A 27,188-nucleotide genomic window follows, 5' to 3' on the forward strand; every position below is an offset into this window, starting at 1 on the left:
CTGCAGCGGAGGAGGTGGCCAGAGAGTCCCTTTGAGGGGAGAAGCTATGAGAGTGAAATAGGAACAGGGGATGCTCCGTGCTCCCAGGAGAACCCCAGATGGTGAGGGGGCACGCTGGGCAGCGTCATGGGCCCCGGGCTGGCATGGGAAGCTGGGCGGCGCCTCTCCCGAGGCCAGGGGCATTAATGTCCCACAGTAGTTCCTGGTAATTGTTTATGATCAGACCTGGAGGGAGAACAAGGCACCCCCCCCCGTCCCCCCAACCCCAGTGCGGCCCTGATAGGAGGGGTAGGATAGAGAGATGAAGGTGGGAGGCAGGGAGGCAGGAGGGCCTACTGGGTCTTCTTATCTTCTGGTGGATAGTAGGGAGGTGGCGGTGGCTGGCTCGTGGGCATGTAGACGTTATGAGGGTTGCCTGGGTTGCAATAGGTGCTGGCGGCGGCTTCGGCGTCCTTGGCTTCGGCTGTAGGAGTGGAGGGGACATCGGGGCTGCTGACCAGAGGCTCCATGGGCCCGGGGTAGGGCGGTGGTGGGGGCTGCACATATCCCATAGCCCCGTCCATCCTGGGAGGTCCTGGATAGAACTCAGGCGGGGGTGGTGGATAGGGGTAGCCAGGAGGGCAGGGGTACATTCCATTGGGGACTGGTGGGGCATAGACATAGGCCCCGCTGGGCATGTAAGTAAGAGTAGCCATAGGCTCCATTGGGGGCTTCACCTCTGGAGGCTTGAGATGCCACCTGGAGCATCCGCTGTCCGAACTCTATGGCGCCCCCTGCCATGAACGTCAGCTTGCAGGAAGCAGAGCCTCCCCAGCCACCTCCCGCTTCGGCCTTCACTGTTCCGTTGATGTAGTTTGCACCAAACACAGGCTGCTTGATCTCAGAGTCTTTCATGAGATAGAATGGCATCATGAAGGACTGCATGGCATCCTGCCCCTTGGACAGAAAGATGACCTGGTAAGGGGTAAGGTAGACGGTGCCTTTCTTGGTCCCTTTGAAGGCTTCTGGCACGTTCTTCATGTCATTGAATGTGAGTTCCACATGATCATAGGACATTAGGATGCTTTCGGTGTTGTTGACGATCACTCCACTGCCCTTCGAGTGATTCTTGTTGAGCGCCATAGTCTCTCCGACAGGGGTTCCGAGACTCCAAAATTTTCTTTAAATGACAAGATTGTAAATATTTTAGGCTTGCGGAGCCACATGATATCAACTGCACTTCTCAACTCAGACACTGTAGTGCAAAAGCAAATATAGTGAGCATGTGAATGCATGAGTAGAACTGTGCTCCCATAAAAGTTTATTTACAAAGAGGGGTGGCCACCGTCTAGAGGGCATTTTTGGAAGAATCTATAAACCGGTAAAGATGCCTTCTGAATCATCCTTCCAGGTCTGTGGAAACCCTCCTGAAAATTCTGGCACAGAGATATATGCACAAAGATAAGCCTAAGTGTGTTAGTAACTGTTAAACTTTTTAAAGTTTGGCTCTAGTATAGGAAAAACCAGTAAGATCAATGGAATAGAAACTGAATCCATAAATGGACCCAAATGTATTTGGGAATTTAGTACATAACAATAATGGTTGAAGTTCAATGGAAAATTCCCTCCCTTAAAAAAAAAAGAGAACACAGAGTTATTTATGTAATGGGAAACAAAGTCAAAAGCAATATAAATAAATAGTGAGGATAATTTTGGTAACTAATGAAAGAAGGGTGAATACATGGCACTGGAAGGAGAGGTGGATCGGAGCAAGTTTGTTTTGTTCTGTCTCTCTTGGTCAGCAAACTCTCTAGGCAAATCCAGCCTGCAACTTGTTTTTCTACTGCCTCATGAGCTAAGATTAGTTTTACATGTTTTTGATGATTGAAAAAGCAAAAGAAGAATAAAATTTCATGAATCGCAAAAATTAGATAAAATTCAAATTTTAATGCCCATAGAGTTTATTGGAACACACACAGACACGAAACAGGTGGCCAGCCCCTAGGTAGAGTTTACCAACCTCTGCTTTATCTCAATAACCAGAAAGCACAAAAATAAATTGCTTTAACCAGGATAGAAGAATCACACATTTTTACTTGTTAGGCTAGCACAAGAATCATTCTGGCAATAGATACATGCCAGGAGCAGAACAAATTTCTTCCAAGATAATTTTGGTCCTGAGATTCCGTGGCTGTCATGCACATATTTTCATGTCTTTTTCATCATATTCCAAGGATACAAAAAGAGATACTATGACACCTGATTTGCCTGTTAGGTCAAAGTCTCAAGCTTCCACAACAAACTATAAAAGTCCAGTTACACTTTTCTCTCAGAATATTGGGTGGAACTTGCATCACATCCATATAATTTAAAGGTTTCATTTTGATGTCTTTCCAAACAAAACATAATCTGATATAATGTGATTCAGCAAATTTACCTTTAGAAACAAATGTCCAGCAACATCTCCCCCTAAAAGTAGAACGATAAAATTCTGCACCACAGAGAACTCTCCCATGTCCACAATTCCGTTTCTGTGTTTTCAGTAGCATAAACTATTTGCTACTAGGGCAATGCCCAGGCTATCACCCCATTCCTAACAACTCTCGTCTTTTGCAATCTGATCTCTCCCTGGTAGAGTGGCACCACAGTTTCTAAGTTACTGTGTGGCAATCGGATCAGTCACTGCAAAGCTGCTAATGTGTCGGCTTTAAACAGGCATATTGGATTTGAGACCAGCGCAGTGATAGAAGGCAGAACTGACAGCTGCTCTGTCAATCGTTTTTCTAGGCAGTGCCCTGCAGCTGTTTCTCATGATCACTTATTTACTGTTTAAAATAGGCATTTTATAACAATAACTAAAAGCCAACTTGACCACAAAGGAGAGAAAACTGGCCCTTGGGGTCTGGGGGAACTTGGTGGTCAGATGTATATTTAAGCTCATGTTGTTTGAATACATCTCATTACTCACTTTGAGCGACCCTATATCCTGCCACATTAAAGTGATCAAGCTCACCGCAAAGTGACTAAATGGAAATACACAGCCCACTTTGTCTTTAAGCCTTCCTCAAGAAACTAAAGTGCTTAAATATCTAGGAGAGATTTCCCTGATTCTGGAACTCAATGGCTATGACTTAACTGGCTTGGCTTTCAGTCTTAGTTTCTATAGTCTAATTAAGTGTGCTGAATGTTGGAAGCTTCCATTAGAAGTGCTGTGTCAGTCCAGTAAATTTTTCTCTTACATCAATTTGTGGCAAAATACACCAAGTAAATTATAACAGAGAGAGGGAGAGGTGAAGACAGAGAAAGAGAGATAGAGTAAGAGCTGAAGATGAAGACAGTGCTGTAGGCTCTGCTTATACACAGGTTGTCTTAGAAAATGTGAGCATTTCTGTCATTGTCATGAATGCTGTAAGTCAATAGGGTTGAACAGGCTTTGGTGAGATCCAGTTTACTTATTTAAATGGCTGGATCCTGAGGTGGCAGGGGTCAAGTGGCAGCACTCAACCATCAAAGGCAAGGTGGGCATAGCTACCATAATGGACAGCAGAGGCAAAGCAGCAATCAGAATACTCTGACTTGTGTAGTGCTCTGGCATTGGCTAATTAATCATGGTATTCCTAGAAGTGAAACTGATAGGAAGCCTACTGCATTTTCACTTAATTTATATAAGCAAAAAAATTCCAGGTCAAAAAAACAAAAGACTAATTTGAATTATAAAAACAGAAAATCACGACCCCTCAATCAATTTCCAGACTTGAGCCAATTTACAGTAGAACCCCTTGAAATGAGGAGAGGCTGGGTACCCTTGAGCTTCCTCCCCACTACACTACTGACAATTTATGCTGTTAATCTTTCTTCTATCCTTCCCCAAGGAGACTGTCAGCCTTTTACCAGGACAGCTGGGCACTGGGGAAAGGGAAATGATCAGCCATTTCAGGGGCTACTGGACACTGGCTCTGAGCTGACGTTGATTCCAGGGGACCCAAAACATCATTGTGATCCTCCAGCTAAAGTAAGGGCTTAGGGAGGTCAGGTAATAAATGGACTTTTAGCTCAGGTCCGACTTACAGTGAGTCCAGTGGGTCCCCGGACTCATCTTGTGGTCGTTTCCCCAGTTGTAGAATGCATAATTGGCATAAACATACTTAGCAGCTGGCAGAATCCCCCACACTGGCTCCCTTATTGGTAAAGTGAAGGCTATGATGGTGGGAAAGGCCAAATGGAAGCCATTAGAGCTGGCCCTACCTAAAAGAAACAGTAAATCAAAAACAATATCGCATCCCTGGAGGGCTGCAGGGATTAGTGCTACCATCAAGGACTTGAAAGATGCAGGGGTGGTGATTCCCATCACATCCCCATTCAACTCTCCCATTTGGCCTGTGCAGAAGACAGATGGATCTTGGAGAATGACGGTGGATTATCACAAGCTTAACCAAGTGCTGACTCCGATTGCAGCTACTGTACCAGATGCGGTTTCACTGCTTGAGCAAATTAACACATTTCCTTGTATGTGGTATGCAGCCATTGACTTGGCAAATGTCTTTTTGCCATTCCTGTCCATAAGGCCCACAAGAAACAACTTGCCTTCAGCTGGCAAGGTCAGCCATATACCTTTACTGTCCTACCTCAGGGGTATATCAACTCTCTGGCTTTGTGTTATAATCTCATTTGGAGAGATCTTGATCACTTTTCACTTCCACAAGATGTCACACTGGTTTGTTACATTGATAACATTATGCTGATTGGATGCAGTGAGCAAGAAATAGCAAACACACTGGACTTATTAGTGAGACATTTGCGTGCCAGAGGATGGAAATAAATCTGACTAAAATGCAGGGACCCTCTACCTCAGTAAAATTTCTAAGGATACAGTGGTGTGGAGTCTGTCGAGATATTCCTTCTAAGGTAAAGGACAACTAGCTGCATTTGGCCGCTCTTACAACCGAGAAAGCAGCACAGCACCTAGTGGGCCTATTTGGATTTTGAAGGAAGCACATTATTCATTTGGGTGTGTTACTCTAGCCCATTTATTGAGTCACCCAAAAGGCAGTAAGTTTTGAGTGGGGTCCAGAACAGGAGAAGGCTTTGCAATAGGTCCAGGCTGCTGCTCAAGCTGCTCTGCCACTTGGGCCATATGACTCGGCAGATCCAATGGTGCTTGAGAGGTGAGTGGCACACAGGGATGCTGTTTAGAGTCTTTGGTAGACCCCCATTGGTGAATCATAGCAGAGGCCTCTAGGATTTTGGAGCAAGGCCCTGCCATCTTCTGCAGATATTTACTCTTCTTTTGAGAGACAGCTCTTGGCCTGTTACTGGGCTTTGGTGGAAACTGAACGTTTGACCTTGGGTCATCAAGTTACCATGTGATCTAAACAGCCTATCATGAGCTGGGTGCTTTCTGACCCATCAAGCCATAAAGTGGGTCATGCACAGCAGCATTTCATCATAAAATGGAAGTGGTATATATATGACTGGGCTTGAGCAGTTCGTGAAGGCACAAGTAAGTTACATGAGGAAGTGGCTCACATGCCCATGGTATCTGCTCCTGCCACCCTGCCTTCTCTTCCCCAGCCTGCACTGATATCTTCATGGGGAGTTCCCTGTGATCAGTTGGCAGAGAAAGAGAAGAGTAGGGTCTGGTTCACAGATGGTTCTGCATGATATGCAGGCACCATTCGAGAGTGTACAGCTGCAGCACTACAGCCCCTTTCTAGGACATCCCTGAAGGGAAGTATGAAGGAAAATCTTCCCAGGGGGCAGAATTTTGAGCAGTGCACCTGGTTGTGCACTTTGCATGGAAGGAGAAATGACCATATGTGGAATTATATACTGATTCACGGGCTGTAGCCAATGGTTTTGCTGGATGGTCAGGGATTTGGAAGAAGCATGATTGGAAAATTGGTGACAAAGGCATTTGGGGAAGAGGTATGTGAATGGACCTCTCTGAGAGGTCAAAAACTGTGAAGATATTTGTATTCCCTGTGAGTGCTCATCAACAGGTGACCTCAGCAGAGGAGGATTTTAATAATCAAGTAGATAGGATGACCTGTTTTGTGGACACCACTCAACCTCTTTCTCCAGCTACTCCTGTCATTGCCCAATGGGCTCATGAACAAATTGGCCATGGTGGCAGGGATGGAGGATGCATGGGCTCACTCACCAAGGCTGACCTAGTGACAGCTACTGCCAAGTGCCAAGTTTTCCAGCAGGAGAGACCAACAGTGAGCATTTGATATGGCACCACTCCTTGCAGTAATCAGTCAGCTACCTGGTAGCAGGTTGATTATATTGGACTTCTTCCATCATTGAAAGGGCAGAAGTTTGTCCTCACTGGAATAGACACTTCCTCCAGATATGCGTTTGCCTATCCTGTACACAGTGCCTCTGCCAAGACTATCATCCATGGACTCATGGAATGTCTTATCCACCAACATGGTGTTCCACACAGCACTGCCTCTGACCAAGGCCCTCACTTTATGGCTAAGGAAGTGCAGCCATGAGCTCATGCTCATGGAAGTCACTAGTCTTACCATGTTCCCCATCATCCTGAAGCAGCTGGATTGATAGAATGGTAGAATGGCCATTTGAAGTCACAATAACAATGCCAACTAGGTGACAATACAGGGCTGGGGCAAAGTTATCCTGAAAGTTGTGTATACTCTGAATTGGCATCCAACATATGGTACTGAATCTTTCATAGTCAGGATTCACAGGTCCAGGAATCAAGGGGTGGAAGTGGAAGTGGCACACCACTCACCATCACCCCCAGTGATGGTGGGTGGTGCCACCCATACAATAGCAAAGTTTTTGCTTCCTGTTCTCCCAACATTATGCTCTGCTGGCCTTCGGGTCTTACTTCGTTTCAGAGGAAGGAATGCTGCCACCAGGAGACACAACAGCAATTCCATTAAACTGGAAGTTAAGATTGCCACCTGAACACTTTGGGCTCCTCCTACCTTTAAATCAACAGGCTTTAATAAGGGAGTTACAGTGTTGGCTGGGGTAATTGACCTGAACTATGAAGATGAAATCAGTCTACTACCCCACAATGGAGGGAAGGAAAAGTACGCATGGAAGACAGGAGATCCATTAGGGCATCTGTTAGTATTACCATGACTGGCGATTATGATCAATGGGAAACTGGCCGGGCGCGGTGGCTCAAGCCTGTAATCCCAGCACTTTGGGAGGCCGAGGTGGGTGGATCACGAGGTCAAGAGATCGAGGCCATCCTGGTCAATATGGTGAAACCCTGTCTCTACCAAAAATACAAAAAAAATTAGCTGGGCATGGTGGCGCGTGCCTGTAATCCCAGCCACTCAGGAGGCTGAGGCAGGAGGATTGCCTGAACCCAGGAGGCGGAGGTTGTGGTGAGCCGAGATCTCGCCATTGCACTCCAGCCTGGGTAACAAGAGCAAAACTCCGTCTCAAAAAAAAAAAAAAAAAAAACAAAATCAGTGGGAAACTATAACAGCCCAATTCAGGCAGGACCACAAATAGCCCAGACCCTTCAGAACTGCTGGTTTGGGTCATTCCACCAGAAAAAAGACTATAATATGCTGAGGTGCTTGCTGAAGGCAAAGGGAATACAGAATGTGTAGTAGAAGAAGGTAGTCGTTAATACCAGCTACAACCAGGGGACCAGTTGCAGAAATGAGTACTGTAATTGTCATGAGTATTTCCTCCTTCTTTTGTTAAAAACATGTTTATGCATGTTTACATATACACTTGTACTAAGAAAACATCTTCATTTTATTTCCTTTGTCCTTTTTCATGTGCCATAAAATTCATTGACTTCATATCAGAATTTAAGTATTGTTACCTTTATATAACGGCATCTGGGTTGGGGATTGGTGTGTTTTCGGTTGTATAAAGGATAGTTGTATTATGTTAGGTGTAATTATGACCTTATTATTGTCTTTATTTGAAGATTGTGTTTGATATCAGGAGATGTGTATGGGTTCAAGTTAACAAGGGTGTGGACTTGTGATGGTTAATACTGAGTGTTATCTTGATTGAATTGAAGGATACAAAGTATTGATTCTGGGTGTGTCTGTGAGGGTGTTTCCAAAGGAGATTAACATCTGAGTCAGTGGGCTGGGGAAGGCAGACCCACCCTCAATCTGGGTGGGCACCATCTAATCAGCTGCCAGCGAATACAAAGCAGGTGGAAAAAAGTGAAAAGGCTACGCTGGCTTAGACTCCCAGCCTACCCCTTTCTCCCATGCTGAATGCTTCCTGCCCTCAAACATTGGTCTCCAAGGTCTTCAGCCTTGGGACTTGGACTGGCTTTCTTGCTCCTCAGCTTGCAGATGGCCTATTGTGGGATCTTGTGATTGTGTGAGCTAATACTACTTAATAAATTCCCTTTTAAATGTGTATCTATCCTATTAGTTCTGTCCCTCTAGAGTACTGTGACTAATACAGAGGTAAACAATGCGAACACATGGACACATAAAGGGGAACAAAGGATACTGGGGCATACTTGAGAGCTGAGAGTGGGAGGAGGGAGCAGAGCAGACAGAATACCTGTCAGGTACTTTGTTTATTACCTGGGTGATGAAATAATCTGTACACCAAAGCTCCATGACATGCAGTTTACCAATACAACAATCCTGCACATGTACCCCTGAACCTAAAATAAAAGTTAAAAAAAAATTGCTCCAGGACCAAGAGTTTCCCTGATTTCTCTCAATGTCAGCACGAGAAACTAAAGTGCACAAAAATCAAGAGAAATTCTATTGGCTTTATCAGACAGTCAACTTTGATCAATCTATGTGAACAATAAGATTAAAATAAGAATTTGGGGGTTTTATGTATAAAAATCAGCTGTTTGTTATCTGAAAAAAATTTGTTAGTGGATCAAAGATTTATGGTATCTATTGTCTGTGAAAATGTTTTAAATTGCCTTCTTGAAGGAGATAATATCTTGGTTCCCCCCCACCATACCCCAGTGGATTTAGTTGCTGTCAGATGGTTCTCCTTTTCACTTTGTGAAACTGGAACTTTAAAATAGTCAAAGTTTCTCAAGGAATTTTCCCAAGATTGAGTATGTTTTCAAATTAAATTCATGAAAATTTTCAGAAATGGAAAATAATATTTTGAAAAGCCCCAAATGAAATAGATGTGTTTAAATTATATAGGGTTTGAAAACACAATTTCACATGATGACCATCTAATATACAATTAGATAAATACTCAAGCTCTTTTGAGTGGGGACATTGGGAGACTGGAGGTGAGAGGGGGTCCTAGTAGGTGGGGATGCACCTCAGCTTTCCAAGCCTTGCCAATCTTTTCCTCTCATGCTTCCCATTGTCTCAGGAGTAGAACCATCTGTGGATGAGGAAGAGAATTCGGTTGGCATCCCTGCACTGAACACCAACCTAAAAGTGTGGGTAAGGGTGATTAGAACTCTTGAGGGTGAGGCAGGTGTTGTGTGAGAGGGAGAGAATTGCAAAATGAAAGAGTAGTGGGGTTAGGTAAACAACGGAAGTCTCTGCTCCCAAATTCAGTCCTTCCAGGGATGAAGGCCCTCACACATGAGAAGCATAGCCTTAGTGCTCCAGTTAGCACTGGAGGATCACATCACACATTCAGGATTCATGGACGTCAGAGCTGAGTCAGGTGTGGCCATGTGATCCTGTGGCCACTCTGAATACAGGGCCAAGACTGCTCCAGAGTCTGTCTGTCTGCCTCTTGATGGAGAGACTTTTTGTTAGGGCTGCAAAAACTGGGCCCAGGAACAGTTCTTTGTCCTTGTATACATTTGGAAGGTAGCAGGATTGTCCTCATTCATAGAAATAAGATTTAGAAAATGCTGGCGCCCGTGGCGCGGGGCACTGGGGCCCTTTTGCTGAGGGGCTTTCTACAGGCTTCGGGCCGCGTTCCGCGCTGCGCCTCCTCTGGGTTGCCCCGAAACATCGTGGTACTGTTTGTGCTGCAGCAGGAGGCCTGGGTGGTGGAGCGAATGGGCCGATTCCATCGGATCCTGGAGCCTACAATGTAACTCTGCAAATCGATGGAGTCCTTTACCTGAGCATCATGGACCCTTACAAGGCAAGCTATGGTGTGGAGGACCCCGAGTATGCTGTCACCCAGCTACCTCAGACAACCATGAGATCAGACAGAGCTCAGCAAACTCTCTCTGGACAAAGTCTTCCGGGAACGGGAGTCCCTGAATGCGAGCATTGTGGATGCCATCAACCAGGCTGCTGACTGCTGGGGTATCCAGCTGCCTTCGTTACGAGATCAGGGATATCCATGTGCCATCCCAGGTGAAAGTCTATGCAGATGCAGGTGGAGGCAGAACGGCGGAAAGGGGCCACAGTTCTAGAGTCTGAGGGGCCCCGAGAGTCGGCCATCAACATGGCAGAGGGGAAGAAACAGGCCCAGATCCTGGCCTCTGAAGCAGAAAAGCCTGAACAGATAAATCAAGCAGCAGGAGAAGCCAGTGCAGTTCCCGCCAAGGCCAAGGCGAGGGCTAAAGCTGAAGCTATTCGAATCCTGGCTGCAGCTCTGACACAACATAATGGAGATGCAGCAGCTTCACTGACTGTGGCGGAGCAGTATGTCAGCGCATTCTCCAAACTCGCCAAGGACTCCAACACTATCCTGCTGCCCTCCAATCCTGGTGATGTCCCCAGCATGGTGGCTCAGGCCATGGGTGTATATGGAGCCCTCACCAAAGCCCCAGCACCAGGGGCTCCACACTCGGTCTCCAGCGGGAGTAGCAGAGATGTCCAGAGTACAGATGCGAGTCTTGATGAGGAACTTGAAGGAATCAAGTTGAGTTAGTGGAGCTGGGATTGGTCAGGGAGTCTGGGGACAAGGAAGCAACATTTCCTGATTCTGGCTCCAGCTTCCCTGACAAGATTTTGGTTTTTATTTTTTTTATTTGAACTTTAGTCATGTAATAAACTCACCAGTGGCAAATGAAAAAAAGAAAAAAAAAAAAGAAATTAAGATTCAGCAAAATGCATGCAACTTGGCTTGGATTATGGAGGGGCATGGAGAAGACCATTTGGGGAGCCCAGTTCCCAACCAGAGGTGGATGGTCAGGGTGCAGGGGCACATGGGGTGGCCCAGGCTGCCTGTCACCCCTATATTGGTTTAGATCCTTTCCTTCCATGAACCTCAATTTCCCTCTCTGATGGTTGATGGCCTGGGGGCTTTTCAAGAGCTTGACCTTGCAAGAGGCCCAAAGGAAATAACCTTAGACAAAGCCCTAGGTAAGAATCGAGTCAGCCCAGACCAGGGTTCAAATTGGCTAGCATTTTACCTCCAGATCCAACCCATATCTCTCCCTCCAAGCTTCTGAAAATGACTCTGACTGCAAATGGATCTTCTGAGGTGTGAGGATGTGTGTAGTTTCCTATAGAATGTGCCTTTGGTTTTGGTACTTCCTAATATTCGTGAGGTTCAAGGCAAAAAATGTATGGTGGCACAACAACCAAATGTCTAGATGCTTACAGTGTAAACACCAAGCTCCAACCTGTTAAGGAAAATATGTTCTATCCTCAAATTTAAAGTTAAATAGGGCTGGGAGAAGATTTGGCTTGGTCTGTTGCTCACTGGTGCCGTGCTCCTGAGAAAGACAGATCACCCCTTATACCTGAAGTTTGTATGTTAGTTCTTCTCTACCCTGACTGCAAGTAAGAATTATCTTAAGGTACTTATGCAAAATATACTGTTGCCTGGCCCTCAGTCTAGAAGAATTAAATATAAATATTGTGAGTGGGGTTGATGTAAGGCGTTTAAACAAAAGATTTAGGTGATTCAATGTGCAGCCAGATGTGGTAACATTTTTTAGATGATTATTAATTTTTTTTGAGATGGGGTCTCACTCTGCTACTCAGACTGGAGTGCAGTGGTGTGAGTTCTGCTCACTGCAACCTCCACCTCCCGGATTTAAACAATTCTCCTGCCTCAGCCTCCTGAGTAGCTGGGATTACAGGCATGTGCCACCACGCCTGTCTATTTTTTGTATTCTTCTGTGGAGGCAGGGTTTCACTATGTTAGCCAGGCTGGTCTTGAACTCTGAACCTCAAATGGTCCACCAGCCTCGGCCTTCCAAAGTACTGGGATTACAGGTGGGAATCACCATGCCCAGGCAGGTGACAGCTTTTGGTCTGTAAAAGAATGGACTTATTCTCTTAGAACCCTTTGGCTCTTAGTATGTCTGAATCTAAAAAAAAATTCATTTCAGAGTTCAAAAGCTTTCTTTTTCCAATGTTTTTCCTAAATGCTAAATCATTCTATTTTTATTGGACTATATGACTTTTGGCTGAAAATAAAATATTGAGCTCTTGAGAACCAAAAGTTTCTGATTCATTTTGATATTCTCGAAGGCTGGCACCTGAGTGGCATCTCATTAAGAGCTCAATTCATTCAATATGGTCCAGGTACTGGGTGAGGCACTGAGAATATCGAGAAGCATTCCACCAATTTCATCATGAGGGGAAAAATGTGAATATTTGAAGGCAGCTGTCTTTCTCCAGAGTAACTTGACAGGATTTTCTGCATTTTCCTTGTCTTCTCTAGAATTATTTCAGTACATAAATTTCCCTCTTCTAACATGTGGGACCTGAAGGCCCTTAAAGGCAATAGAATCATTAGGACTTATTAGTTACTTCTAGATTCTAGTGTTCAGAGCATTGCTTAATTTTCATCATTGCCCTAAAATTATGACTTTAAGATTGAGAATAAATAAAACACAAATCTGGTTTTTAGAAGACACAGTTTTATTTGAAATAAAAGGGTTGCAATTCTCCCATGTCCCATTATTCTAACTTTTTGTTAAGCTCTAAGCCCTTCTTAATATATCACAGATGAGAAGAAAATCTTTCTCTTTGGAAGAAAATAGATTTATTATCTTTTATTCTATTTGGTTTTTGACTTCTTCCCTCACTTGGAGTCCTAGCAAATACTCCTAGGGGTGATCGAGGGGGACAGATGCATAAAGGCAGAGATGTATTCTTTTAAGATCTGTTTGCTTCCTCATGTGTCATATTCTATGAAAATTCCTTTTCATTGTTTCAAAGTTTGTTTTGTTTATATTCTTTCCCTTACAGCTAATTCATTTTGTGTTTCCAGGCCACCTTCATACTTGAAAGTCCTACAACTCATTTGGAAGAAATACTGCAGCCTAATGCTCTGTTAGTTTACTTTAGCAGTCTTTGTATATAATTTTCCTGTCAAAATTTACCGCATCTATTGAATGGATGTTAAGCTGCTCTTAAATCAATCAATATAAGTTTTCTTTGCAATGTTATCTCTCATTCTATCATAAAATGCATCTTTCACTCCTGTCTGGCCAGCCTCCTCACTGTTAAACTATTAGTCAATAAAATTAATACATGTTTCCGGTCATTTGTTGAATAGATATTTATATTGGGTCCCCTCTATGTTTGTGTTTGTCTCTGGGGATGGTTCAGATACTTGGTACACATGTGCATACATTTCAAACCTGTCATTGTGACAGCCAAGGATGTTAGTGTACCAACCTCTGTAAGCAGGAAAATGGCCGTTATTGTTATCCCAGAGATATAAAGGAGATGTTTTGGCAAAAGAGTGAGAGTAGAGAAATATTATTCTTCTGGACTCTTCTATGCTTTGGGTTAATGAAAGTTAACTTTACAACTTCCATTCCCCTGGCTGACAATTGGAGGAAACATTTATCACAGGGCCATACAGATTAATAAGTGTGAAGTCCAGGTGTCTTTGGAGGGGCAGTCTTCTGGATCTTCTGAAACCACAAAAACTACTCCTTCCAAAGAAAATGCTTGCAGCCATAAAGGAAAAGGGCAAGTCTCTGAACTCCCCTCTCCATCTCAGCACTCTATGCTGAGATTCTGCTTTGGCTGTGCTCTAAGGGATGGCACCTGGGCTTTTGATGTTTGTACAGCAAACGCAAGATGCAGGAGCTTCAAGAGATCCTGAATCTGCCAAAGCTGCCAGATGCTGGGATCTTACTTTTCCATTGCTTGGTATTTCTGTTGGAATAATTATTTTTATGGTTAAAGGCAATGCATCTCTTCTTGCTAAGGTGTTATTTCATTGGGATTGTTCATTTGGATTTTGGAAAATTTCTAAGAGGAAAAGCAAACCCACATGGTCTGGAGAAAAAAGACTGTGTCAGCCACTCACATTGAGACTCAGTAACCTGGAAGGAACACAGGAAATAGAAGAAAGGCTTTGAACACAACCCCCCAACCCTCAACACAAATAAATGCTAGCAAATGTGTGCAGAGATAATACAAGATGAGAAAGACAGTTTCCAGTGGGAATTAATGCTGACTGAGTTAAAAAAGAAAATGAAAGTATTACTCAATGGTTTCAGGATGTGGGATGGGATAAAATGAGGTACATGGGGTATTTAAGGTCCAAAGAGGTGGGCATGTAGCCTATTGTGAGTCTTAAAGGATTAGGTGGATAGGTGAAATGCTGGGGCTGCATCGGGGAAAAGTGCTCATTGCTACTCAGTGCTCGTTGTTGCTTCTAGAAGCTCTCAGCTGACAGAGCAAGGCAATAAATATGTGAATATGCACCCATCTACACGTATCTATAAATATTTCTATATGTAAACATCTGTATCTATATTACACTAAACTGAGTTCATGATGATGTCTTCAACTCTAATCCGTTGTTGCATGGCTCATCTAGCCTTCTCCATACTTGCAACCTCCCACTCCAACAGGGAGACCCTAGCTTCTGCCATCTGCCAACCATTTCTTTAATTGTTCAGGTCCAATATGCATGTATAGTAGTTTCAGAACTGTTAACCTATAGCTCATGGGAACATGTTACGCCTGATTTTATTTATCTTCCCAAATGGTGTTTGAGAAACTATTTGGCATGTCAGGTCCTAATGCACCAGTGATACATAAGAATTCTTTTTTACATAGCTCTATAGCTTATTCCTCTGTCCTTTTTTTTTTTTTTTTTTTGAGACAGAGTCTTGCTCTGTTGCCCAGGCTGGAGTGCAATGGCGTGATCTTGGCTCACTGCAACCTCTGCCTCCTAGGTTCAAGTTATTCTTCTCCCTCAGCTTCCCAAGTAGCTGGAACTACAGGTGTGCACCACCACACCTGGCTAATTTTTATATTTTTAATAAAGACAGGGTTTCACCATATTGGCCAGGCTGGTCTCAAACTCCCAACGTGTGATCCGCCTGCCCCGGCCTCTCAAAGTGCTGGGATTACAGAGCTTATTCCTTTTTATTGCTAACATTTAGAGTGCTGAGATGGTGAGCTGAGATGGTGCCACTGGATTCCAGCATGGTCAATGAAGCAAGAGCATGCCTCAAAAATAAAAAGGTTAAAATGTTAAGTTTTATGTATGTTTTACTACAATAAAAATTTTTAAGTTAAAAAATTAAAAATTAAATAAAACATAGTTTAAAAGTAAAAACATAATAAAAAGTCAACTAGAACATGTTGCTTGATAGTCCTATTAAGGTCATCTATGTCTTTAATGGCTTTATGCCTGGTTGATCTATCAGTTACTGAAGAGGAAGGATGGAAGTCTCCAACTGTAAGAGTGGATTTGTCTATTTCTCCAGTTTTGCTCGTGTATTTCTCTATTGTTTGGTGCATACATGTTTAAAATTATTGTATATTCTTGGAGAATTAACCTTTGTATTATTATTTAATGCTCTTTCTTTATCTCTGATAATTTTCTTTGTTCTGAAGTCTACCTTGTTTTTTGAAATTGACACAGCCACTCCAGCTTTCTTTTGATTAGCATTAGTATGGTATAGCTTTCTTATCCATTTACTTTAAACCTTTCTGAGTCTTTACATTGAAAGTGGGTTTATTGGAAATAACATATCGTTGGGTCTCAAATATAGACTGGTAATGTTATTTCCAAAGTTGCAGAACTAGCTACTTTTATGGGTTGAAATTTTAAACATGTACTTAACTATCAAATCATATAATCAGAAGTACACCATGAAATATATTCTATAAATCCTATAGTTATGTTGCAACTTTGTCAATTTGACAAATTTCATTGCAATTTTTAGGTTAATAGTGTTAATTTGCTGCATATCAACACATAAAAGGTAACACGGTTTTGTGATAAATGTTAATATATCAAAATATGACACTATATATAAAATATCAATAGTGTTATATTTTGATATATTAACATTTTTCTTAATATAATATAAACTTTAAAAAACTGGAAGCAGCTAGGATGTCTCTTGGCCACTGAGTGAAGTTGCGGTGAAACATTATGTCTCTGATGTCAAGGGATTGGCCACCTGGCTGGATTTTAATTGCTAAGAAACAAGAATTCTTTTGTATCATTGCTGCATTAGGACCTGACATGCCAAATAATTTCTCGAATGCCATTTGGGAACATAAATAAAATCCATGCTTAACACGTTCTCGGGAAAAATAGGAACTTTGTGCTTTATTATGTAATTTTATTTATTTATTTGCCATAACACACTACACTTGTTTTCTAGCAACATTGTTAGGAGAAAAATAAAGACTATTAATTTACCACAATTTGAAGTGAGAAGAGCTAAACTGTGTAGGCCAAAGAAATGGTAGCTGGAGACAATCACATTGTTGGGGACTTGGTTTCTACACTTCTTGCAAAAAAAAACCCTCAAGAGCAGATGCACTTTGGGGATGAAAACTTGTTCTCTCTGTATACACCATGGAATACTATGCAGCCATAAAAAGGAATGAGATCATGTCTTTTTCAGGGACATGGATGCAGCTGTAAGCCATTATCCTCAGCAAACTAACACAGGAACAGAAAACCAAACACTGAACACTGCTCACAGTGGTAGTTCACTTGTAAGTGAAAGTTGCACAATGAGAACACATGGTCATGGGGGGGACCATCACACACCAGGGCCTGTTGGGGGGTAGGGGGATGAGGGAAGGGAACTTACAGGATGGGTCAATAGGTGCAGTAAACCACCACGGCACACGTAAGGTATATGTAACAAACCTGCACATTCTACACGTGTCCTGGAAGTTAAAGTAAAATTTAAAAACAACAACAACAAAACAGTTAGGAAAAAGTGAAAAGAAAACTTGCACTCTCTTGGTTTACAGAGAAAGACGTAAACTTGTAGCTGGGAACTATCAAATCATTTACTCTGGATTACTCTTTCATTTTCTCCTTCATATTTTTCTGTTTTTAAATTTCTATAAAAATGTCAAAAAATATTTTAACATAGGTAAGTAAATATGGATTAGAAGTAGTTTTGCGATTTCACTCAAATCTGAATTTCTTCTGGGTTATATGACAAAAATACACAATGATTTATTATCTAACACATTTGTTACAGTCTGCTGACAACTGATTGATTTTCATTCAGTGTTGCTGAAAACAAAAAAAGGAAAAACCTTCTGATTTGTAAAATGAATTATTAGTCCAGTTATTGAAGTCAATTCACTTTCTCAACACCAATACCAATATTTTGAATTGCTTTGCTTATTGTCTCTGTGGTTTTTCTTCTTTCTTTTTGTAAAATTGAGGTTTAAAAATTTTTTTGTCAAAATGCTTTTATTTGAAACAGATAAGTTGCATCAAGCAACAGCTTACTTTACCCACTCCAAATTAAAACAGAGCACAATAAGGGCAAAATTTATTTGGCAGAACATCCTCCTACTCACTGTGGTTGGGGTATCTTTACACATAGGCAGCTGTTCTCACACAAAATATTAACCCCAAACTACTACTGTCACACAAAAGGAAGTGGTCTTGGTTTGCATGTGGGGCAGCACGTTTTATAAAGGCTGAAAGGTGGGAGAAGCACAAACACAACCCACTCTTTAAAAAAACTAAATAATTCAAAGAAGAATTTTCTATCCCTGCCAATTCTCCAGTAATAAAAAGTAGTGCTGGGACCTGGCACCCAGATTTGGTTTTTATCCTGACCATTTACAAAGTGTTCCCCCATATGACTTGCATCATTAGGGTTATGGATAATAATACTTCATTCACTTTGAAAGAGACCTGTGTCTACTTTTTCCTCCTCTTCTTGCCTTCATGCTCATGTTCCTTGGGGTGGCTGCTATCTGAGGGTCTTTTAGAGCCACCATGCTGTTTGGCTTCTTCCAAAACTTGTCCAAACCAAAAGGATCTTCCTCAAACTGAACTGGTCCTTCTCGGCGTCTCTGCCTATGGTCTGAACCAGAAAACTCCTTGTTGGGAACAAATCTGTTGGTCTTTATTCTGGCTTCTAGGTCATCACCATACATGTCCTTCTCCAGATTTTTACTGGGCTTATAAATACTCTGGGCCATATATTTACCACCTCTCCAGGCTTGATCATAAACATTATAAATGTCATCTTCTCCACCTGCAAATCCACTGTCCATACCCTTGGATTGGTTGAAGAGCCTTTGGTCGTACTGAACTTCATTGGAAGTCCGAGGATTAGGAACACTGAGAGCAATGACCTCACTGATATTCCGATTTTCGTTTCTCTGAAGTTTCGACCTCTTATCAGGAGCTGCCCTGGAAAGATTCTGGTCATGCTGTCTCTCTTTTCACCTGTCATGCCAGATTTCATCCCTTTCACGTGCCTCCCCATCCTCTTTTTCCACAGGAGTTTTGATCCCAGCTCTTCTCTCCCTGGCTTTCTGGGCCATTTCTCTAAGTTTCTCTTCATGTTTTTCCTTTTCTTTTTGAGCCATTTTTCTCTCTACTTGGGCATGCATTTCCACAGCTTCATGAGCCTTCCAATCAGCAATGTAGAGGGCTTTGGCCAGTTTGGCAAAATTTTCATTTATGTGTACTGTCTGTAGTCCTCTTCCATCAGCAGCCAGACGTTTGTCTAATGGAATTGTTTAACCCATTGCATTTTTCCAGTTAGAAATACAAAGAGGAATCTTTCGGCTAGGAGAATGCATGACAGGTGCAGGAGGAGAAGGTGGTCCCCGGGGAATTTTCTTATTAATCTTGAACCTGGGAGGCTCCATTGGATCTTTTTGCATTTCTACCATCCGAATAACCCTCTGTTTGGCTCCAGAGTTGAAAGCCACTCCTTGCTGAGATGGTGTGTATCGGATATATTGAGCAGGAGCCAGTTTGTCAGCTGCCCGAACTGGCATGGCTGCAGCAACCTTCTGTGATACAGATTTTTCTAAGGCTGCTCTTGTCTTTTCTGTTATCTCTGTAATAGCTTCTTCATCGGGCCTTTGCAGGTCTGGGTCATCTGCATTCAGAACCTCCTTTGGAACCAGGTCAGACCTTGTCTTTTGACTGTCCTTGTCGAGCGATTGCATCATATTTAATTTTTCCTTCAGAATCCACCTGAATGGCCAGTGCATTCAACATTTTGTTTTCTTTCGTCCCATATCCAGTGGATACTGAACCACATGGATCTCTGGGAAAGCACCTCCGTCTCCAAAATCCTCTAATAACCGAGGTATCCAGCCTTTCCGATATCCATACGGGGGAGGCTCTCTTCGGGAGGAGACCAATGAGGTCTGCCGTGATCTCTGGGATCTTGCCTTTTATTGAGCCTAGAGCTGGTCCTGAGATAGCCGAGTAGGTGCAGGTAAAAAGCTGGCGACTATTGGGGGGAAAATGGGAGGGCCAGCGTGGGGGGCGGGGAGCTGGGGAGGGATAGCCTGGGGAGAAATGCCAAATGTGGGTGAAGGGGAGAAAGGAAGCAAAACACACTGCCATGTGTGTACCTATGCAACTGTCTTGCATGTTCTGCACAGGTACCCCAAAACCTAAAATGCAAAAAAAAAAAAAAAAAAGCTGGTGAGCGCTGTCTTCTTTTGCTTCTTCCACCGCGAGTGATGAGGTTTAATTTATACACAGTGAAATGTACAGATTTTGAGTGCACTGCTTGATGAGTTTTGACAAGTATAAACACCTTTATAACCCGCACCATGTTAAGTTACAGAATATTTTCATCACCTCAAACTTTCGTTTCGTCCCTTCCCAGTCAATCCCCACATCCTTGATCAGGCAACCATTGTCCTGATTTTTCTGACCATATATTAGTTTTGCCTCTTTTAGAATTTCTATTAGGTTAGTGCGAAAGTAATTGTGGTTTTGCCATAACTTTTGCACCAACCTAATAATAATTGGAGACGTATAATATGTAATCTTTTGTGTCTGGGATCTCTTGCTTAATGTTTCTGAAATTCAACTGTGTTTTAGCTTACATAAATAGCTCATTCTTTTAAGAATATTTTAATTTTTTATTGATATGTAATAGTTGCACATATTTTGGAGTACATGTGATATTTTATACATGTATGAAAGCTGTAATGATCAAACCAGGGTAATTGCAATACCCATCACATCAAACATTTATCTTTTTTTTGTGCTGGAAACATAATTCTCTTCTAGCTATTTTGAAATGTAAAATAAATAGTTCATTCTTTATTGCTGAATAGAATTCCTTTGTAAGAAGAGGCTATAATTTGTTTATTCATGCTCCCATTGCTGGAGATTTGGGTTGTTTTCAGTTAAATAAATCTGCTATGGGAATTCTTGTACATATCTTTAGGGGACATGTGTACATGTTCTTCTTCAATAATAACCTAGGAGCGAAACTGCACAATTATAAAGTAGATGTATATGTAACTATTAACAATAACAAATATATTTTAAATGATTGTATGATTATAGACTCTCAACATAAATGTATGTCAGTTCACAACAAAAATGTCTGAAAGTTCTCTTACTCAACAGAGTAATGCTTTTAATTTTAATCAGTCTAATGAGTATGTAGAGGTATCTTATTATGGATTTCATTTGTATTTATCAGATGACTAATGATGTTGAACATTTTTTCATGTCTATTGACCATTCGTGAATATTCCTTTTGAAGTGTTTAAGCCTTTTGCACATAAAAAAAATCGGGTTGTTTCTGTTTTTGAGTTACAGCAGTTCTTTATACAGTATGTATACATGTTCATGTGTGTGTGTATATAAATTAATGTGTGTGTGTATAAAGATTGCTTGTTGCCTTCAACCTGTGATTTGTCTGATGATTTTATTTATTTTTTATTTTATTTTTTGAAACGGAGTTTCTCTCTGGAGTGCAGTGGTGTAGTCTTTACTCACTCCCACCTTTGCCTCCCAGGTTCAAGCAATTCTCCTGCCTTAACTTTCTGAGTAGCTGGGATTTCAGTTGCAGCCACCATGTCTGGCTAATTTGTTGTATTTTTAGTGCATATGAGGTTTCACCATTTTGGCCAGACTGTTCTCGAACTCCTGGCCTCAAGTGATCCTCCCACTTAGGCCTCCAAAAGTTCTGGGACCACAGATGTGAGCCATTGCACCCAGCAGTCATGTCTGATGATTTTCTTGATAGTGCGTTTTGAAGAGTAAAATACTTTTATTTTGGTGAATTTTAATTCATAATTTTTTTGAATAATTAATACATCATGTGTTCTGCCCAAGAATTCCTTGCCTATCCAAAGATTGAGAAAATATTCTCCATCTTTCTAGAATGATTTGGTGTAAATGTTCACATTTAAGCCAATAATCCCTCTGAAATTAATTTTGTGCACAGAAAGATGCAGGGGGGTTGAAGTTATTTTTTCCCATATGGCTATTTAGTTTTTCAGTACTGTTTTTTGAAAACACACTCCTTTTCCTATCCCATTAAATTGCTTGTGTTGATATCTTTATTGAAAACCAGTTGGCTATATAAGCATGTATTTATTTCTTCATTCTCTATCCTGTTCCATTGCTCTATAAATCTAAACTTACTTCAGTGTCAGAATGTCTTCATTACTGTAGGTTTCATAGTAAGTTTTGAAATCAGCTAGTGTATGTCTTCCAACTATTCCCCCAATAGACCCCAGTGTGTAGTACTGCCTTCCCTGTGTCCATGTGTTCTCATTTTTCCTCACCTGCCTATGAGTGAGAATATGTGGTATTTCATTTTCTGTTCATGTGTCAGTTTGCTGAGAATGATGTTCTCCAGATTCATCCATGTCCCTACAAAGGACATGAACTCATCATTTTTGATTGCTGCATAATATTCCATGGTGTATATGTGCCACATTTTCCCAGTCCAGTCTATCTTTGATGGGCATTTGGGTTGGTTCCAGGTCTTTGCTACTGTAAACAGTGCTGCAACGAACATATGTGTGCATGTGTCCTTATAGTAGAATGATTTATAGTCCTTTGGATATATACCCAGTAATGGGATTGCTGGGTCAAATGGAATTTCTATTTCTAAGGCCTTGAGGAATCGCCACACAGTCTTCCACAATGGTTGAACGAATTTACACTCCCATCAACAGTGTAAAATTGTTCCTATTTCTCCACATCCTCTCCAGCATCTCTTGTCTCCAGATTTTTTAATGATCGCCATTCTAACTGGCGTGGGATGGTATCTCAATGTGGTTTTGATTTGCATCTCTCTAATGACCGGTGATGATGAGCATTTTTTCACATGTTTGTTAGCCTCATGTACGTCTTCTTTTGAAAGTGTCTGTTCATATCCTTTGCCCATTTTTGGATGGGCTTGTTTTTTTCCTGTAAATCTGTTTGAGTTCTTTGTAAATTCTGGATATCAACCCTTTGTCAGATGGGTAAACTGCAAAAATTTTTTCCCATTCTGTTGGTTGCCGATTCACTCTAGTGACTGTTTTTTTTTTTGCCGTGCAGAAGCTGTGGAGTTTGATTAGGTCCCATTTGTCTATTTTGGCTTTTGTTGCCAATGCTTTTGGTGTTTCGTTCATGAAGCACTTGCCTACTCCTATGTCTTGAATGGTTTTGCCTAGATTTTCTTCTAGGGTTTTTATGGTGCCAGATCTTATGCTTATGTCTTTAATCCATCTGGAGTTAATTTTGGTGTAAGGTGTCAGGAAGGGGTCCAGTTTCTGCTTTCTGCACATGGCTAGCCAGTTTTCCCAACACCATTTATTAAACAGGGAATCCTTTCCCCATTGCTTGTTTTTGTCAGGTTTATCAAAGATTGTATGGTTGTAGATATTTTGTGTTGCCTCTGATGCCTCTGTTCTGTTCCATTGGTCTATATCTCTGTTTTGGTACCAGTACCATGCTGTTTTGATTACTGTAGCCTTGTAGTATAGTTTGAAGTCCAGTAGTGTGATGCCTCCCACTGTGTTCTTTTTGCTTAGAATTGACTTGGCTATGCAGGCTCTCTTTTGTTTCCATATGAAGTTCATGGTGGTTTTTTCCAGTTCTGTGAAGAAAGTCAATGGTAGCTTGATGGGGATAGCGTTGATTCTGTAAATTATTTTGGGCAGTATAGCCATTTTCATGATATTGATTCTTCCTAACCACGAACATGGAATGTTTCTCCATCTGTTTGTATCCTCTCTTATTTCGTTGAGCAGTGGTTTGTAGTTTTCCTTGAAGAGGTCCCTTACATTCCTTGTGAGTTGTATTCCTAGGTATTTTATTGTTTTTGTAGCAATTGTGAATGGCAGTTCGTTCTTGATTTGGCTCTCTTTAAGTCTGTTATTGGTGTATAGAAATGCTTGTGATTTTTGCACATTGATTTTATATCCGGAGACTTTGCTGAAGTTGCTTATCAGTTTCAGGAGTTTTTGGGCTGAGATGATGGGGTCTTCTAGGTATACTATCATGTCATCTGCAAATAGAGACAATTTGGCTTTCACCTTTCCTATTTGAATACCCTTTATTTCTTTTTCTTGCCTGATTGGTCTGGCTAGAACTTCCAGTACTATATTGAATAGGAGTGGTGAGAGAGGGCATCCTTGTCTAGTGCCAGATTTCAAAGGGAATGCTTCCAGTTTTTGCCCATTCAGTATGATATTGGCTGTTGGTTTGTCATAAATAGCTTTTATTACTTTGAGATATGTTCCATTGATACCGAGTTTATTGAGGGTTTTTAGTATAAAGGGCTGTTGAATTTTGTCAAATGCCTTCTCTGTGTCAATTGAGATAATCATGTGGTGAATTATGTTTGTAGACTTGCGTATGTTGAACCAGCCTTTTATCCCCGGGATGAATCCTACTTGATCATGATGGATAAGTTTTTTGATGTGCTGTTGCAATCGGTTTGCCAGTATTTTATTGAAGATTTTTGCATTTATGTTCATCATCGATATTGGCCTGAAGTTTTCTTTTCTTGTTGAGTCTCTGCTGGGTTTTGGTATAAGGATGATGTTGGTCTCATAAAATGATTTGGGAAGGATTCCCTCTTTTTGGATTATTTGGAATAGTTTCAGAAGGAATGGTACCAGCTCTTCTTTGTGTGTCTGGTAGAATTTGGCTGTGAACCCATCTCGACCTGGGCTCTTTTTGTGTGGTAGGCTCTTAATTGCTGCCTCGACTTCAGACCTTGTTATTGGTCTATTCATAGTTTTGGCTTTCTCCTGCTTTAGGCTTGGGAGGACGCAGGTGTCCAGAAATTTATCCATTTCTTCCAGGTTTACTAGTTTATGTGGATTACTAGTTTGTAATATTCTCTGATGATGGTTTGAATTTCTGTGGAATCTGTGGTGATTTCCCCTTTATCATTTTTATTGCATCTATTTGGTTGTTCTCTCTTTTCTTTTTTATCAGTCTGGCTAGTGGTCTGTCTATTTTGTTGATCTTTTAAAAAAACCAGCTCTTGGATTTATTGATTTTTTGAAGGGTTTTTCGTGTCTCTATCTCCTTCAGTTCTGCTTTAATCTTCGTTATTTCTTGTCTTCTGCTGGGTTTTGAGTTTTTTTTATCTTGCTCCTCTAGCTCTTTTAATTTTGATGATAGGGTGGTAATTTTGGATCTCTCCGCGCTTCTCATGTGGGCACTTATTGCTATATATTTTCCTCTGGAGACTGCTTTAAATGTGTCCCAGAGATTCTGGCACGTTGTGTCTTCGTTCTCATTGGTTTTGAAGAACTTCTTTATTTTTGCCTTCATTTCATTGTTTATCCAGTCAACATTCAAGAGCCAGTTGTTCAGTTTCCATGAAGCTGTGTGGTTCTGAGTTAGTTCCTGAATTCTGAGTTCTAACTTGATTGCACGATTGTCTGAGAGACTGTTTGTTATGATTTCAGTTGTTTTGCATTTGCTGAGGAGTGCTTTACTTCCAATTATGTGGTCAATTTTGGAGTAGGTGTGATGTGGTGCTGAGAAGAATGTATATTCAGTGGATTTGGGGTGGAGAGTTCTGTAGATGTCTATCAGGTTTGCTTGTTCCAGGTCTGAGTTCAAGCCCTGGATATCCTTGTTAATTTTCTGTCTGGTTGATCTGTCTAATATTGATAGTGGAGTGTTAAAGTCTCCCACTATTATCATGTGGGAGTCTAAGTCTCTTTGTAAGTCGTTAAGAACTTGCCTTATATATCTGGGTGCTCCTGTATTGGGTCCATATATATTTAGGATTGTTAGCTCTTCTTGTTGTATCGATCCTTTTACCATTATGTAATGGCCTTCTTTGTGTCTTTTGATCTTTGTTGCTTTAAAGTCTATTTTATTAAAGACGAGAATTGCAACTCCTGCTTTTTTTTGCTCTCCATTTGCTTGTTAAATCTTCCTCCAACCCTTCATTTTGAGCCTTTGTGTATCCTTGTATGTGAGATGGGTTTCCTGGATACAGCACACTGATGGGTTTTGTTTTTTTATCCAATTTGCCAGTCTGTGTCTTTGATTAGTGCATTTAGCCCATTTACATTTAGGGTTAATATTGTTATATGTGAATTTGATACTGCCATTTTGATGCTAGCTGGCTCTTTTGCCCATTAGTTGATGAAGATTCTTCATTTTATTGATGCTCTTTAGCATTTGGTATGTTTTTAGAATGGCTGGTACTGGTTGTTCCTTTCTGTGTATAGTGCCTCTTTCAGGAGCTCTTGTAAAGCTGGCCTGGTGGTGACAAAAATCTCTGAGTACTTGCTTGTTTGCAAAGGATTTTATTTTTCCTTCACTTATGAAGCTCAGTTTGGCTGGATATGAAATTCTGGGTTGAAAGTTCTTTGCTTTAAGGATGTTGAATTTGGCCCCCACTCTCTTCTGGCTTGTAGAGTTTCTGCTGAGAGATCCGCTGTGAGTCTGATGGGCTTCCCTTTGTGGGTGTCCCAACCTTTCTCTCTGGCTGCCCTTAGTATTTTCTCCTTCATTTCAACCTTGTTGAATCTGGTGATTATGTGCCTTGGGCTTGCTCTTCTTGCGGAATATCTTTGTGGTGTTCTCTGTGTTTCTTGGACTTGAATATTGGCCTGCCTTGCTAGGTTGGGGAAATTTTTCTGGATAATATCCTGAAGAGTATTTTTTAGCTTGGATTCATTCTCTTCGTCACATTCTGGTACACCTATCAAACGTAGATTAGGTCTCTTCACATAGTCCCACATTTCTTTGGAGACTTTGCTCATTTCTTTTTGTGCTTTTTTCTCTCATCTTGATTTCTTGTTTTATTTCATTGAGTTGGTCTTCGACTTCTGATATCCTTTCTTCTGCTTGGTCAATTCGGCTGTTGAAACTTGTGCATGTTTCGCGAAGTTCTCGTATTGTGTTTTTCAGCTCCTTCAATTCATTCATATTCCTCTCTAAGTTGTCCATTCTTGTTATCATTTCCTCAAATCTTTTTTCAAGGTTTTTAGTTTCTTTGCGTTGATTTAGAACATGTTCTTTTAGCTTATGGAAGTTTCTCATTATCCACCTTCTGGAGTCTGATTCCATCATTTTGTCACACTCATTCTCCTTCCAGCTTTGTTCCCTTGTTGGTGAGGAGTTTTGGTCCTTTGTTGGAGGCAAGGTGTTTTGGTTTCCAGTGTTTTCCTCCTTTTTGTGCTGGTTTCTTCCCATCTTTGTGGATTTATCAACTTGTCGTCTGAGTAGTTGCTGACTTTTCGATTGGGTCTCTGAGTGGATGCCCAGGTTGTTGATGATGAAATATTTCTGTTGCTTAGTTTTCCTTCTAACCGTCTAGCTCCTCTGCTGTACACCTGCTGAGGTCCACTCCAGGCCCTGCTTGTCTGGGGTAAACCTGTAGTAGCTGCGGAACAGTGAGGGATGCTACCAGTTTCTTCTTCTGCTATCTTTGTCCCAGAATGATGCCCGCCAAATGTCAGTCTGATCAGTCCTTTTTGAGGTGACTCTTTGGATATATAGGGGTCAGGGAGCTGCTTGAGGAGATGGACTGTACTTTATAGGAGCTCAAGTACTGAGCTGTGAGCTCCGTTGTTCATTCAGGGCTGTTAGGCAGGTGCATTTATGTCTGCTGCAGCAGAACTTATAAATCCCCTTTTTTTCCTCAGTTGCTGTGTCTTGGGGAGTTAGAGCTTTTT

General features: G+C 41.5%; 1 protein-coding gene and 2 pseudogenes across 2 annotated transcripts; 1 reads left to right on the forward strand and 2 right to left on the reverse strand.

Annotated features, from left to right (window-relative positions):
- Positions 1–284: 284 nt before the first annotated feature.
- LOC144579255 (WW domain-binding protein 2 pseudogene) lies at positions 285–1,150 on the reverse strand (annotated as a pseudogene). The gene has a single exon (XR_013526456.1). The product of XR_013526456.1 is annotated as a WW domain-binding protein 2 pseudogene (transcript).
- Positions 1,151–9,788: 8,638 nt separating this feature from the next.
- LOC100405190 (stomatin-like protein 2, mitochondrial) lies at positions 9,789–10,770 on the forward strand. Its single transcript, XM_054255229.2, is given in 5 exon segments — positions 9,789–9,971; positions 9,974–10,098; positions 10,100–10,207; positions 10,209–10,255; positions 10,257–10,770. Coding segments are annotated over 5 exon segments (975 nt in total). The 5' UTR covers positions 9,789–9,790.
- Positions 10,771–17,946: 7,176 nt separating this feature from the next.
- Positions 17,947–27,188, reverse strand: part of LOC100405548 (SNW domain-containing protein 1 pseudogene) — a 45,714-nt pseudogene continuing 36,472 nt past the window's right edge.

Source organism: Callithrix jacchus, chromosome 1 (genome assembly GCF_049354715.1).
Source record: "Callithrix jacchus isolate 240 chromosome 1, calJac240_pri, whole genome shotgun sequence".
NCBI lineage: Eukaryota > Metazoa > Chordata > Mammalia > Primates > Cebidae > Callithrix > Callithrix jacchus.